Source organism: Labrus bergylta, chromosome 13 (genome assembly GCF_963930695.1).
Source record: "Labrus bergylta chromosome 13, fLabBer1.1, whole genome shotgun sequence".
Taxonomy (NCBI): Eukaryota; Metazoa; Chordata; class Actinopteri; order Labriformes; family Labridae; genus Labrus; species Labrus bergylta.
Window position 1 is genome coordinate 13,348,376 of NC_089207.1, and position 15,113 is coordinate 13,363,488.

Consider the following 15,113-nt stretch of genomic DNA (forward strand, 5'->3'; position numbering starts at 1 on the left):
CTCTTGTTAGCTTTAACTTTGAAGCTACATCATCTTGCAGTGCTTGCTTTTGCTCATCCTTCTCTAACTCTCCTCTGATCCTTGCACTGATTCATCACTCAAGCAGCCTTTGCTGTGTGCCTTGGCTCAGCATCAGAAGTGTTTGATGGCTGGAGCAGATGTGTGTGAATTCGAGTCCATGTGTGGGTATGAAGGTGGTGGGAGCAATGTAGGGGTTTTTGACATGCATGTGATGTACCCCATGTGTGTTCCTTCGTCTTCGTTGCTGTGATCTGTTCACTGAAGTATTTGCCACAGCATGTTTACAGAGCCATAGCAGCAGGAGAGAGGAGCTGATCGAGTGGATTCATATAAAGATGAAAGAGATGCATCAATACACTGACAGTCACTAATGGATGTTCTGGGCAGAGAATCATAGGGGTTGTTCTGACTGAGAATATTTAGTAGCAGGGGATATTATCACTACGAGATAATCCTAAAAAGAATTAAATTGAATATTAATGCCTAACCTATGAATGTAAGTGACTGCATGATATTTGTAGACGCACAGACTGCCTCATCCAGCCTACGCTCCTAAAACATTTTTGAAATTCAATCATCAATCAATCTTTACTTGTATAGGGCCAATTCACAACAAAGGTTATCCCAAGACACCTTACAAAAAGCAGGTGACAGACCTTACTCATCATTATATTATCGACCAAGACCCAACGTTAATCCATGAGCACAGCACTAAGCTACAATTAGCAAAGTTTCAGTTGCAAGATAAAACTTCCTTCACTTGACTTTTTCCAATGACTTTTGCTTTTCCTTAGAGCCGTTTCAGGCTGTCAGGAGTTGCCTTAACAGTCTGGCTCAGAGTTATAGCTTATTTTGTATAATTTAAAGCTCTGGTTACTCTATTCTGAACACCCATTGGGCTGTCTGAGAAATCAGTTTGAGCATTTTGCACATCATCATCTGCAGACCTGCAATGACGTTGTTTTAGATGCATGTTTCAGGTGCTAGCAGATAAGCCAATCAAACTATCCCATACAGTTGTGGCAAGAACAACAAATATCTGTAAAAAAAAGAAAAAAAAGTCTGACAGTGTTTAAAGATAAAGTATGCCTATCAGTTGATGTCATGCTATTTTCTCTCTGTTTTTTTCCCCCTCAGGAGACTGCCATTTGACTGTGTGGTCATCTTGGAGTTCTTGTCAGCTGACCTGCCTGGAGGGGCGGAGCTTTGAGACCACCGGTCGCCAAGCTCGCTCTAGAGCAGTAATCATTCAGGTCATGGAGAACCAGGAGAGCTGTCCAAATCAAATCTTTGAGACCCGCCCCTGTAAAGGTATTAAGGCAAATCATATACTGTAATTCTTTGAGCCAATCACAAGTAACATACTGGTATACTCACCATTTTTTCACGTGTAAGCATGATAAGTTAAACAATTTAACAATTGAGTTAAGGGAGTAATATGTAAGCTGTCTACTGAATTTCATCTTAAAATAAATGTATCAGACATTAAAGAAACATGTTAGATTGAACTGCGGGCTTGTCTGACAACAATGCAGCCGGTATGTAGTCCATTTAAGTTTCGATCCCAGTCCAATGTTCTGTATTTGTTTTGACCAGAGAAGGTTGGCAGTTTTAAGGCACCCCCACACGGCCGTTTTGGACCCCCTAAGATTTCCAGTCAACTGCAAACCAACAGGTTTTGCAGCAATTGAAGTGGGCCTCTGCATTCTTCAAATCAGCTCCACGAGCAGAAATGTGATAAAACTAAGATTCATATTGGAGATCCATTGAAAAATTTAAGAGATATAGAACACAGAAAGGCTTCAAAATGCAGAGCTGGCTAAACACTGAAGCTTCAGTGTCCATGATATGGCAACCCTTGTGTGCATCAACTCTAGAGAGGAGGGGGCGGGGGAGACAGCGCCCTTCAATGTTTTGAATTTGGACTACAGTACCAATTTTAAACGCTACATGTCAGAGTTAGATATTGCTCCTTTAATTCATCATTCAAGGAAGATTAGAGCATTCTTTTCACACCCTGAAGAAGTTATTGTTGGAACTGATTTTTATTGATGAAGGAATTGAAGAGTTCTTTGTGCTTCGTAAGTTTCTAGCAAAATAATTTAATATTAAAATATTGGTCCTAAGTGGTCGCAGAATTTCCCTATCAGTCCGAAACGTTGTCCAAAACATTCCAGAAAAGAAATGAGGTGATGCCTACAAGCTAGTTCAGGCAGACAACTCGAACTGCACTGGTTTCACACTTGATATTCATCACTCCACACCTCCTTCTAATTAGCAGTCTATTTAAACTGCAAGATTTCCGCCCTCTCCCTTGCTCTTTCATTGCCAGCTCTGACCTGCACCGGTACTGCACTCTCCATTCCCCACCAACACCCAACCAGGGGCCTGTTCAACACACCTTCAGTCTAACCCTGAGCTCTGAGTTGATTAACTCTCAGATGGGAAACTCTGAGTTTTAGGTTCCAGATCAGCAGATTTGAATTTGTTAAGTCAACTCTGAGTAGGTCGACTCGGTGTTCAGCGTGTGCACCACGACGATAAAAAGCCAACATGAATGGAGCCCCGATTCTATGATTCACCATGGCAACAAGTGACAAAAAAGAGATCCTTCTACTTTAACCATCTGGAAATATAGCCAATCTTCATGTGGACATATGGCGGATATGAACAGGTTTTAAGAAGGAAAAAAAAAGGAACAATGCTGCAGCGTCAAAGGAGAGAGAAGTGGTGTAAGAGAAAACAGCTGCTCTATTGAAGTCTATTCATTTCATATTTAATCATAATAATAATGTTGCAGGTCAAAACTGGTGGAATGGTATTAAACCTACAATTTATTTTCATTAAGATGAAATCCAGCGGAAGAAAAGTGACCTTGAAAATATAATATAATAATGAAATATAAGAACAAACTATGCTCAGGGGTATTTTAATCATATTTGACATATAGCCTGTTTAAACAAAGTAGGCTACAGTCTACTTCATTCTATTTGAATGTGCATTAACCTTCACCCCAAATGAATGCTGTATTCATAGGCTAAATGTCCACTCACCTTTATCCTGTTTAGTTTATTAACTAGCCCTACTTAAAGGAACATCTCCTGACGTAAATGTTCTAATTCCCTGCGGAGTAATGTAGCCCCTTCATACCGAGGCTCGACTAAAAGACATGCCATGTTCAACAAAATAGTTAGTTTTATATGCTGTAGTATTGCCTACCTAACATATCATATTAAAACAACCTGGATATTTATTCAAACAACCGATGAATCTTCACTAACACGGCGTGATACGGACTGAATGAAAGAATGAAGAAATGAAACAGTGTTTCTGGCTCTTAAAGAGGGCGGAGACCGAGAGAAACTCAGGGTTCACAGCAGAAAACCTGCTCCCGACCAAGTTAGGTTCACAGACTCAGTTACCATAGTAACTGACTCATAGGTAAAGTAATCTCTCCCTCTGGAACCGGCTGGAGTTACCCCTCTTTCTCGAGTTCGAGTGACCTCCCCCTCTGAAACGGATAACCCAGAGTTTCCCTCATTTCAGGGTTAACTGACTCAGAGTTTGAACTAAACCTTCTTTCAGAAACGGGCCCCAGGTGAATACCTGTAGCCTCCGACTGAGGAATTAAGATATCCTCTTATCCCGCCTAGACACTAAACGCAAACCATGTCCTGTTGCTGCAATAAATATTTTAAACAAAGACAAATATGAGTTGTCTGACTGAACTGAGGGTTATTTGCCCAGTTTACATTATATCATTAATAATAATCACTCAACAGTCTTATTTTTTTAATGAATAGTCATATTAATCAAAAGATATTTAAATATTAATCCTGTCAATCCATTACAAATATTTAATCCATTAGAGGTTGGGATACATCATGATTAATCACAATTAGTTTTTTACCTTTTAAAATGTTAGAATACTCAAAATGTGTGTGCGTGTCACCATAAAGTGTCAATCTTCTTACTGATAAAACACCAGAGTCAGTGTGTTTGCTTGGTTTGAGGGCCGTTAACGGTATGTTTCTGTTTTGCAGCTGACTGCTTTGGAAATCATACCATTTATAATGATATAGTTTTGATCAAATAATCCAGAGTTCTTTTTGCATTCATATAATTCTGCAGAAACAAGTCCAGTACATTTAACTTCATCCTGTTTACTGTGGCAAAAAAGTGAAGCAGCACAGCAAACCACAGTGATGCTTATAGACTCAAAGTGATGGTCAAGAGTTACTGAACACATTAAACTGAACACAGAATGATATGGGCTATGGCAGTGTTGTATATTGTGTTGATGAAATTCTAATTTGAACAGACTTAGACAATGAAATAGCATAAAACCTGAATCTTAAGCTACTGTCATTTAACCACAAATGAAATGTTCAATGTAATCAAATTGTAGGGACTAATGAGTGTCATTTTTAAAAGGCTATGGAGATTAACCTTGCTATGTACGCAAGTTCTGAATATATTTTTCTACTGGAACAAATATTGTGATTGTATACATCAATATATTAGTTTGCTAATCAATGTTTTTGTTGAATTAATGGTTTACTATCTAATGAGCAGTTTAATACAAGCGATAATGTACAGGGGGGTCAGGGGTGGGATGATTCTCTGTGTCTCTGTTCACTTTACCTTACCCCCCATTACCGTTTTAATAGCATGTCTTTGTGTGTGTGTGTATGTGTGTGGGGGGTGATTGCTAGTTGTTGGACAGAGCAGGACAGTCGATCATATTGTGGTCGATGTATTTTCTTGAGAGATGTCCATTGATGATTACCATTGTCCTCTGCATTTACCCTGTTATCTATCTAATTAAGTATCCCTGCCCAAAGTTTGAGGCTAGAAAACCTCCCTAACAGCAGAAAGATATGGGCAAAGAGCAAGTTCTCTGTGGACACATCTTCACACACTTTTAGTAAGTAATAAGTAGCGATTAAGAGGAATATTCTTCTTGTGTGTGATTTTATACATTGATTTAAAAAAAACAAAAAATCCAACTCTTTTAATCTGTAAGGCCAAGTTGTTACTTTGACCATAGTCCTATTAGTCCAATAGCCCTTTGTCATATACCTATTAAGAAAGAAACATTCAATCCTCAAGATAGATCAATGGACATCTACTCATGAGGGCCACAGAAATATTTGTATTTTACTCTGCTAACCTTCATGCCACACTCCACGGTTTGTGAGTGTGTATCAGGCACTATTGAAATTCATGAGAGTTATGATTGCACAATGACAGATCAACCATCAGCCCACACACTGTCACAGCTCATAATAGACACAATGGATTTGAGGCCTGCCTTGGGATTCCATAAAAACATATCCTTCAGTTGAAGGCTAAAAAGAGATATTGCAAATCCTGCCTAAAAGGCCAGTTCTGCAATAAATGGAAGTTTCACAATTACAATAGTAAGCTGCCTTTTCGGCTCTTATTATTGACTCAATTCAACTCAACTAATCCGTTTATTTCATTGGACATATATGTCCCTTAGTTAAGTCCATAATAAGATGCAAAAAGTAGGAACATATACATGTGTAATCTTTGAATGCCATTTATTTCATGTTTTGTAAGTCATCACAAGTTACTTTGATATTATCATTTATCTCAGTAGCAACCGAGTTAAATACTGAATGTGTTGTAAATGACAGTCATTTCAACATTGCTCATTAGTGCAACTTATTTCCTAACTTTGACCTGATCACTGTATTCTAAAGTATTTCCTTGTTGTTTCTTTTGTTTGTCATATTGCTATAATTAAACATTACATTTGGGGACTTATTTTCTTTGAAAGATCAAATCTGAATTCTGACTTTGTTACTGTCTTTTTCTTTTAGGGTGTTTTAACACTTGACTAGAAACTAGACGTAACAAATGAATTGAAATGATCTAATTTCCTGTGAATAGTCACATACCACTGTGTTTCAGAGAAAGGTCCATATCTCCTGTCTCTAAAATGAGTCAACAGGGCAGCTGTAGAAGTTAGTGTCCAAGGGAATCTGACAACAGGGCTGGATGGATTAAACAAATTGCTCCTGAGAATAGTCTATTCCTGTCTGCCATTGCTACAGGAGGAAAATGTCACAGCTACCAGTGGAGGACAGGAGGATGGAGCAACAATGAGAGGGAAGTGTGGTGTCAGCGCTCGGATGGTGTCAATGTAACAGGTAAGTAGAACGAATATCTTTTGTCTATCCTAGGAAGGTTTTTCATAAGCACTCATATTATATATAATATATATCACACACGTGTCCATACATAAAAATGAATGTTAAATTGGCTTTTTGAAAACGAAACGTAGTCTCATTTGAAAATGTAATATAGATCACACTGATATGTTCAACTATACTGGCTTATAGTGGCTCAAGAAATTTGTAAGCAGTGCCAAGACAGTAATTGAACATCTGGTAAAGATGTCACAGTAGAATATTTGGCAGAGGTGGATGTAATTGGGTTTGGTATAAATGTAAAATTAGCTTCCGTGTTGACTCATAAAATAATGTACATGCAAGTGCATGAGATGTTTGCTAAATATGAATCTCAGTGCATAATATTATATTATTTTACACGCTGTTTATCATATGATGGGTGTTATCAGTTACTTTAATACCCTGCAAAGAGCAATGGCATCATTTCAATATCGGCCTACAACATTTCATACACTTGCAAATAAACAGATGCAGATGCAGTTACACACAGAGCCATTTCTGAGGTGTGGTGTAGTTGAATTTAACACCTTATTTGATCTTCCTATTCTCACTGCAACCCCCATTGATTTCTTTTCTCCCTCTTAACATAACAAATCAATAAGCCACAGTCTGAGCTGGGAGGCTTTCAATCAATATAAATATAATCATGCATTTGTATTTGTGGGAAGTAAAGCAGGCCCTCAGAGAAGCAGAACAAAGGTAATACTGCTCAAGGAAAGAAAGCTTTAGGGGAGCTTGATATGCTGCAAATGGTGGGTGAGTGTGATCTTATCACTCTAAGGAGGTGTTACTGATAAATAAAAGGCCAGAACAAATAACCTCCATCTGCAGAGGAGGGAAGACCGCAAGGCATTACTTCGGTATATTTTGACATGCAATTTTCCATGTTTGAATTAAACTGTTCACCAATTGATCAAGACTCCTGATAGGCAACTGAGTCCCATTTATCTGGTGTGACAGGACATTAATTCAGTGATCAATGGGTAAAGGAACAGAAACAAGAACCTGTTGTTTTTTTCACCAGGGGGTTGTTTCCAACAGAAAAAGCCGACTACAGTCAGACACTGCCATCCTCTGTGCACCAAACCTTTTTCATACTGCACACCGGTAAGATTTTTGTGCTCTGATCAGGCATTTGTGATCTTTTTTACTTTAACTGTGTTTGTTTTTTTACCTGCTTTTACCCCAAGCTAGGTGAGGATCATGAACAGGGTAATCAAATGGATACTAATCAATGTGGGCTCATTGTCAGTTACTGGCTACACCTACATGGGGCGGGGGGGAATGCTGAAGCCCAAGCTTGGCTTTTTACTGCCCCCTAGAGTCCTCTCCTTGTAACATTCAAATGCAAAACAATGGAACACTGGTTCTTTAACCAAAATATTCTCAATTGAGTTTAAGATATTGTTTGTTTAAAAAGGACATATTTTATTGTTGGAAAAAATAAATGTAAACTTGAAGGCCCCCAAACACTGTCTCAGTGATCTCAGAGTAGTCACGTTAAATCACACCTATCTAATTGTATTTTTAAAATAAAAGTCAAAGCTAAATAGCTAATGTTGTTTATGTTAATAGAGTCTATCAATATTTATGAGATCATCTGCTATATTTGTGTAACTGGGCCTACAGGGTAGACTTGCTTGAGAAGTGACCCTTTGACTATACACCCCCTCTGTTTGCGAACTTGTAATATATATATATATACATATATCTTTTCTTCTCTTTCTTTTGATAAAATTTCATCTGTACTCTTTGCTTTGCTGTGTTTGTCCTCCCAGTGACACAGCCTCGCCTCTCTCAAAGTCAATTTTCAGTTTAAGAAAGGGGGTTATTATATTGTATTTAAAAAAAAAAAAGATCTATGACAATAAAAAACTACCAAATCGTCTAAGTTTTTTAAAAATAAAGCTAAGCAGTATACTCACAATAAATTGCAGAGATTTCTGTTGGCACAGTTTGTGCTAACGAGGTAATGCTCACTACGCTGTCTTGTGTTGGCTTTAATGATGTCCTGTTGGCCTTTCAATCCCTCCCCCATACAGAGCGGTGTGTGTGGGTGTGAGAAGGGTTACACTGAAGTGATGACCATGCATGGCTTCTTGGACTACTGCACCAGAACCCCGGGGGTAGACAACAACAAGAAAGCTGATGTGAAAACCAACTCTGGAAGATTAAAACCCGGGCCGTCTCAGGCTCAGGACCTCTTCAGGGAGTGGACCTTACGACCTGTTGGACAAGGTACTGAAATGGAAATCATTTTTACCACTCAACCAGCTTGGCTAAATGTATTACTGACTTTGAAACTGCCTTTGTAGCTGTAGGATTATTGTGCAAGAGGTCAAATCTCATATGGTACAGTTTTTTTAAATAAACTTTGCTCATCAATGTATGCAGTCAAATCTAAATCTCAAATCACCACTGAAAGTTCAAGAATTCAAGTTGTTCCACTGAGATTAAAGTCTTAAGATATCCAGACTAAAGGTGTACCTATAGATAGAATTTTCTATTCAAACTACCTTTTGCTTGCACAGATGGAAGAGTAAAGCTTTGGGTTTACGCTGTGACTGCCGTTGGATTCATCTTTATACTCTTCATTATTGCATTGTCATTCCTGGTCTGGTATGTACTATATTGCTTTCTTATTATGATCCATCAGAATGCAATTTCAAGAACATAAATATCCTTGCATGTCACACATTTTGTCGATTAAAAAACGGACTGAATGTTGAGAAGCAAAGTGAATTTTAAACCATCTGTTTTCCTTGAAAAGCACCCTGTCAAGTATGAGTTATTTTTCTAACAATGTTTTGTCTGGAGACTGCAGCTGCTATCAGATAATGGAATTCTTTGTAAAGAAGGAAATCAAGTTGTGCTGCCCTGTGCTTCAGATACACCATCAGCCTTTCTGTCTTGTCTTTTTTTCAGCAACCCATCCAAAACCACTAAGACATCCCTTCCATCCCAGAAACCCTTGACTCTGGCCTATGATGGGGACATGGATATGTAAGAACATGCCCAGCTACAGACTGACCAACTACTGAATGTGTTCAATGAGCAATCAAGTCCATAACATACCGCAGCTTTTTGGCAAGTTTACAAGCTAGGTGGCTGTTTGCTGTAGAGCCAATATTGACAACATGCATTCGAGGAACTCTGATTCTTGTTGAAAGGCAATAAGCTCATATTCTGCCTGTAGCAATGTATTCTCCCTGAAGAAGAGGAACCAAAGCCAAACTTGGTGAATAAGTTAAGGGTGTCTAGGCACTTTTATCAAGGGATCTAGGCATAGGATATAAATGGTTGTAGTTTGTCTTTGTTGACTGTTTGCAATGTGAACACACAGTGGAAGAACTGTTTGCAACCCAAAAATCACAAAGACTCTTGAGAAGGAAGAAAAAACAAACCAGAGATGCCGAATTTTGAGAATGTCTTTTTGAGAAAGACAGAATAACAGAACATTTGACCTTCGACTTTGTTTCATCAGTTCTGAATCTTTGAAAAATACAACGTCGCAAGCCTTGTACAACAAACTTTCTTTTATTTGTGAGACAAAACAGGATGCTATATGCACTACATTAGTGCTAATTCACTATTGTTTTTATTTCATTCCAACAGACTTTTCTAGTGTCCAATTGTGATGCAAGTGGTTGTTGTTAGATTGTGTTTTGTTGATGATGCCGTATGTTGAATTATGTGGAAACCAAAAGCAGACTTTTCTCTTCCCTGATTATCTTATGACTCTGTAAAAAATGTAACTTTATTAAGAGACACCATCAAATCTTCTAATTTCTAACGGTACTTGCAGACATACAGTCAAGAATGAACAGAAATTATGTATTTTAATTCCAATAATCAAATACACCAGCATGACAAAGATCATACCTCATATACACCTTTTCCTCAAAGGATAACAGTTCCGATCATTCAGACAGATAAATACAATAGAAATTAAATTTGCCCTCTAAATCTGAAACTGTTTTATGAGCAAATGTTCTTTTTGCTTATTAAATACTCTAAAGACAGGGCTTAAACCCGACAGACAGCAAATACAAAATATGTGCAAGCACATATTAAATGAATGAGCTGATTCTATTTTTTGTGTTTCTGTAAAACATTTCTTTAATTACTTTTTTTTGTATTTTTGTATTTTTTTTATTTTAACTTACAGTTCATACCTCTGATTATAGCGCAAAACATCATCCCAAAGTATGAGATTAATTTATGGTGGTTGTACTGTGGTAAGGAATTGACTTGATTTTAAGCATACACTTTCTTTCTTCTTCCATAATCTAAGGATTTAACTTTTGTTATCTGACCCTCCTGAATGTATTTTCTCGTAACTGTATATCTTAATATTTGTACAAATACGGTTGTTACATGTTGTAACAATTGTATTTTAACAGCTGATTGTATTTAGGCATGCTTTAACCATTTTTGCTGAAAGCGCTCCGAGTAGCCTTGCAAAGAATATGTATTACAGGTTGCCAAACAGGTAAGAATAGACCTGTTTAGCCACCTGTAATAAGTGAGGTCAATGTGAAATTCAGTTGTGAAACACATCACCATTTCTAGATAATGTGATCATCTCTTTTCAAACTAACTGGGTATTTTTCCAGTATTAAACAAAGACCAATCCTCTTCTGAAAATCAAAAGATGTTCACTCAATTTTCACAATGCCTTGCTCGTGTGTGACTAGTGTGTGTAAATGAAGAGCAGGATAAAAAATGCTAATAAATTGTGAAACTGTGTGGAAGCAAAACACAACATTCTCTCCTCTTTGCTCTAATTCAGTATTTTTTTTCTGGGAGATTCTCTACTCCTGCTGTGATTGTAATCAGCTCCTCGACTCTCGGATCATGATAAAATGTAATTACTGGCTCTGCCGCAGAGCCCAGAATGTATAAGCAGCTGATAAGATTATGCTACCTTCCAGCCAGATTCCTGGTCTGATAGTCCCTGGATGTTTTCATGTTGTAAGGGAAATAGGGTATAAATCTTTTGTCTCATCTAATTCAATTATTTAAGACTGTCACTTTTGTTTAAGAGAAAGATGAATTCAAGTGCCTGTGTCATGGCCATCTGATCATTGGCAAAGACGTGGGCCTAGCTTTCATTTCCAAGTCATTTTCAAGATATTAGAGGTTTCAATTAGGGTATCTGAACAGTATGATAATGGCAGTGTTTACTTCCAATCTGGATGTAACTAGTATTTCAAACTCACTCGTTGTCATAAAATGCAATATTCTTTAATTTGGCAGAGCGGATGTTTGTCCTGCAATATGCATCAACTTTATAATAATCATCTAAAATGATTCATTTTGTGAATATCAAAATGTTGACATACTTTCCATAGGATGTAATGTTTTGGTTATTGATCTATTAAATTAAACCATTATTGAATCTCACCTTTTAATAGTAGCAACAGGAAAACAGAGCTGAAAACCGTGCCACAGAAGTTATATGTGGGAACTGAACCAGATCAAACAAAGACCACGAGACCAACATGACCACCATTTCATTGGACACCTATAAAAGTATGCTATGGTCCAAGATGGATGATTGCTAAGTCAGACATTGTTATCTTCTCTAAAGAAGCCTCTCAGATGAATGATCATAATCTTTCAAAATCAATCAGTCTGTGTTGTTTCGTTAGGCATACGTTCTACTCCAGAAGAAAGTGATAAAGGTTGTACTTTAGGATCAGGATTGGGGTTCTTTTTTGCATGATGAAGTTTTTTTCCTCTCAAATAAAATGTTACAACAAAAGACATGTTGTGTTTTCATGTTTTATTTGTCACAGTATGCTAAGTCAATGCTGGTCTGTCAGCTTGTTTATCACAACCACAAGTTGATGCATAGTTGTGAACTTTACACAGATCTTTATTATCTCCATAGGATAAACCCTGTAGACATAAGTGATCAACCGACACCACAAGTGTGTGGTTGATGTATGGAAATGTCTTCACATCGATTGCTTGAATTGCCATGAATTTGAAATTTCATGCCCTGCTAAAGATTAAAGGGATACTTCACCCATTTGCATTAAGCTTTGTATCATTAGAAACCTGGTAGTATTTTTGAATAGTCGTGCATCCCGCCCTTATTTTCCCCTGAGATGGGAAATCTTTGTATTTCTAAGTCTGAAAAGGAGCTTCCAGTGATGCAAAATGACGTTTTTTGCGTTACTGGAAGTTTTTTTCTGTTAGCGGGGTGAAATTACAACGCTAGTTCCTCATATTTTTCGACCACTGAAGCTACAGACCAATCACAGATCAGTGGGTGGGAACTCACTCCCAGAATCGAAACTTAATGTCCACCATGTTGCTTGGAAGCTATGCTAACAGGCTCTATGGAGAAAGCTGATAATGGTGAAAAAATCTAAATATAGCGGCGAGATGACTGCTGCCGACAGGCCGGTCTTGAGTTTTGGCTGCTGCGGCCGCTGGCTGCTGGGGGTACCTCTGCCCACTGCTCGCCACTAACCGCTACCCGCTGCTGACGCTGCTGGCCGCCCGCCTGTCGGTGGCGGTGAGGACGAGGAGCCCGGGCCGGCTCGAGCTGGGGCGGAGGGGCGGACTGGTAATGTTGGTGCTCTCACTGTTTGTCTATGGACACAGACATAGAGTCTGTTTTCTGCCAGGAATTTCCAAGATCAATTCTGGAAGAAATCTCAGAATCAGTTGAGGAAATGGCCTTATGTGTTGAAGTAAATATGTCTGTAAATGTTTTTATTACTATATTTCTACTGCTATACTGTATATTTTGGAGAAACTGTAACAATCGAATTTCCCTCTGGGATTAACAAAGTACTTCTGATTCTGATTCTGATTCAGACCTTAGTGGGAGTGGCCTGCGGTGCTGTGCATTCTGGGATTTGGTGTCTTTCATCCACATGAGCCAAAAAGACACTTTCTGCCTTTTCTCGGCCAAGAAGGCACCAACTTATTACTTAATTTATTTCACATTTCTACTACATATATGACCCAATGTCAATACAGATTCATGTTTCAACGGGTGAAGTATCCCTTTAACTATACTTTACTATACTTTTCACATATCCACTATTGAAAATCTCAGGAAAAATGTCATGCAGGCTAGCCCAGAAAACTTTCTCAGATGTTTGTGCCTGCAACTCAGAGAAGGACCAAAAAACAATATGCCTCAGACAGGGCAGGGTGGAATCTCTGGAGGCAAGACATGATGTAAAAAGAACGAGTTAGAAGTGGCAGACAGAGCACAACAGATGGAATAAAAACCCACAATATCAACAAAAGAGCAGAGAAGAACATACTCGCCAACAGAAAACAAAGCAGTTTCATCATGTGCAGAGATCACACCGGTCACATGCATATAGTCTACAGTCATCTGCAACTCATTTGATTTAAATATCGTATCCTCCTCCTCGCTGGCAATGAATTTTCCTAAATATTCCCTGCTGTGTTCTCACATTCAACTCATCCTGAAAATGTAATTGGGGGGGCTATCTGGAAATTGAAGTCTGAGTGAAAAATCAGCTGGTATAGCTCGAAAATGTCTGAAAAAATTGCAGGAGTCTTGTACATTTGTGAAAGCACCAAATGACTGATCTTTGACCTTTCAATTTAGAGCCACCCACATAGTTAAACTTCGATCACCTACTTTGGTAAAATACCAAATTGTATCTTACACAATGACGTTCCAATCATTCTATGATGTAATTTTGATGTAGTGACAATTTGAAATACCAGATGAACATTTAATACACATTGAACATCAGCATTTTAGCGTTGTGATGTAAGAATTGTACACTTTAGATGCTGTGTGTGTGTTCACTCTGAGATCCATCATGAGAGACTGGTACTGAAGAGATTTAGTGAGACTGGGTTTCATTTTTATCATTTGCAAAAACTTAACTCCACAGATCTGAACACTTTTACGCCCACTCCTTTTTGGTTTAAGGTTATCCTAATTAAAAAGATTAACACCCTGCAATATGGGAGCACAGAGGTGGCACATGGGGAACAATGGGATGCTGCAAGCTCAAGTAATTGATAAAGAGACTTTGAAGTCCAGTCTTGCTTCGAGTGGACTTTATGTAATTTGGTCGAGTTTGAGTTTTATTTCAGATTCTTGCAGCATTAAAAACACAAGCCGAAGTAAAATGTCAAAATAATATTCTCTTTTATTAAATGAAATGTTATAAATATGAAAGAAAGATAGATTGAGATTCATTAAGATTTATTTTCTTCTGTACGTATAAACGATATGGTGTTTCCATTATTATTAACTTTAGTTTTCAAGGCAAAGCACAACAAGCAAGAACAAGAACAAACTGAGATAAATATTAATACAAATGCACAACGCTGGACTATTTTTTTTAATGATTCTAATGATTCTACTTTCATAAGCAACAATATTGTATTCCACTACTTAAGTTAAACTCTTCAGTCTCCAGAGCCTGGTTGTTCAAAAGGTATAAGGTTTAAGACTGATCCGGATCTGGTCATTCTTTTTTTTTTCTTTTTCTCAGGATCAGGTAATCCAGCTCACTTTCATCCTGCTTGTTCAAATCAATCAATCAATCAATCAATCAATCAATTTTTATTTGTATAGCGTCAACTCATAACAAGTGTTATCTCGAGACACTTTACAAAAAGCAGGTAAAATACCTTACTCAAAGAAAAACAGAATAAAATAATTCTGATCCAGACACAGACTTTTAAAGATGACCAAATCTGGATGACCAATGCTTTAAAGGAAAACACTAAAATCCACTCAATATGAAAGATCCCCATGGCCTTTTTAATTTATCATGTTATGTTTGATATTAATATCTATTTTGATGACTATTTCATTAGTAATTGAAACAACCACATCTAACTAACCTACTA

General features: G+C 37.7%; 1 protein-coding gene across 1 annotated transcript in view; it reads left to right on the forward strand.

Moving 5' to 3' along the window:
• thsd7ba (thrombospondin, type I, domain containing 7Ba) overlaps window positions 1–12,013 on the forward strand; it is a 118,217-nt gene extending 106,204 nt beyond the window's left edge. The window contains exons 24-29 of the mRNA XM_065962286.1: window positions 1,159–1,332; window positions 6,105–6,200; window positions 7,267–7,349; window positions 8,285–8,480; window positions 8,774–8,861; window positions 9,168–12,013. Coding sequence (XP_065818358.1) covers window positions 1,159–1,332; window positions 6,105–6,200; window positions 7,267–7,349; window positions 8,285–8,480; window positions 8,774–8,861; window positions 9,168–9,249 — 719 coding nt within the window. The 3' untranslated portion in view covers window positions 9,250–12,013. The remainder of the gene's footprint in view (window positions 1–1,158; window positions 1,333–6,104; window positions 6,201–7,266; window positions 7,350–8,284; window positions 8,481–8,773; window positions 8,862–9,167) is intronic.
• The last annotated feature ends 3,100 nt before the right edge of the window (window positions 12,014–15,113 follow it).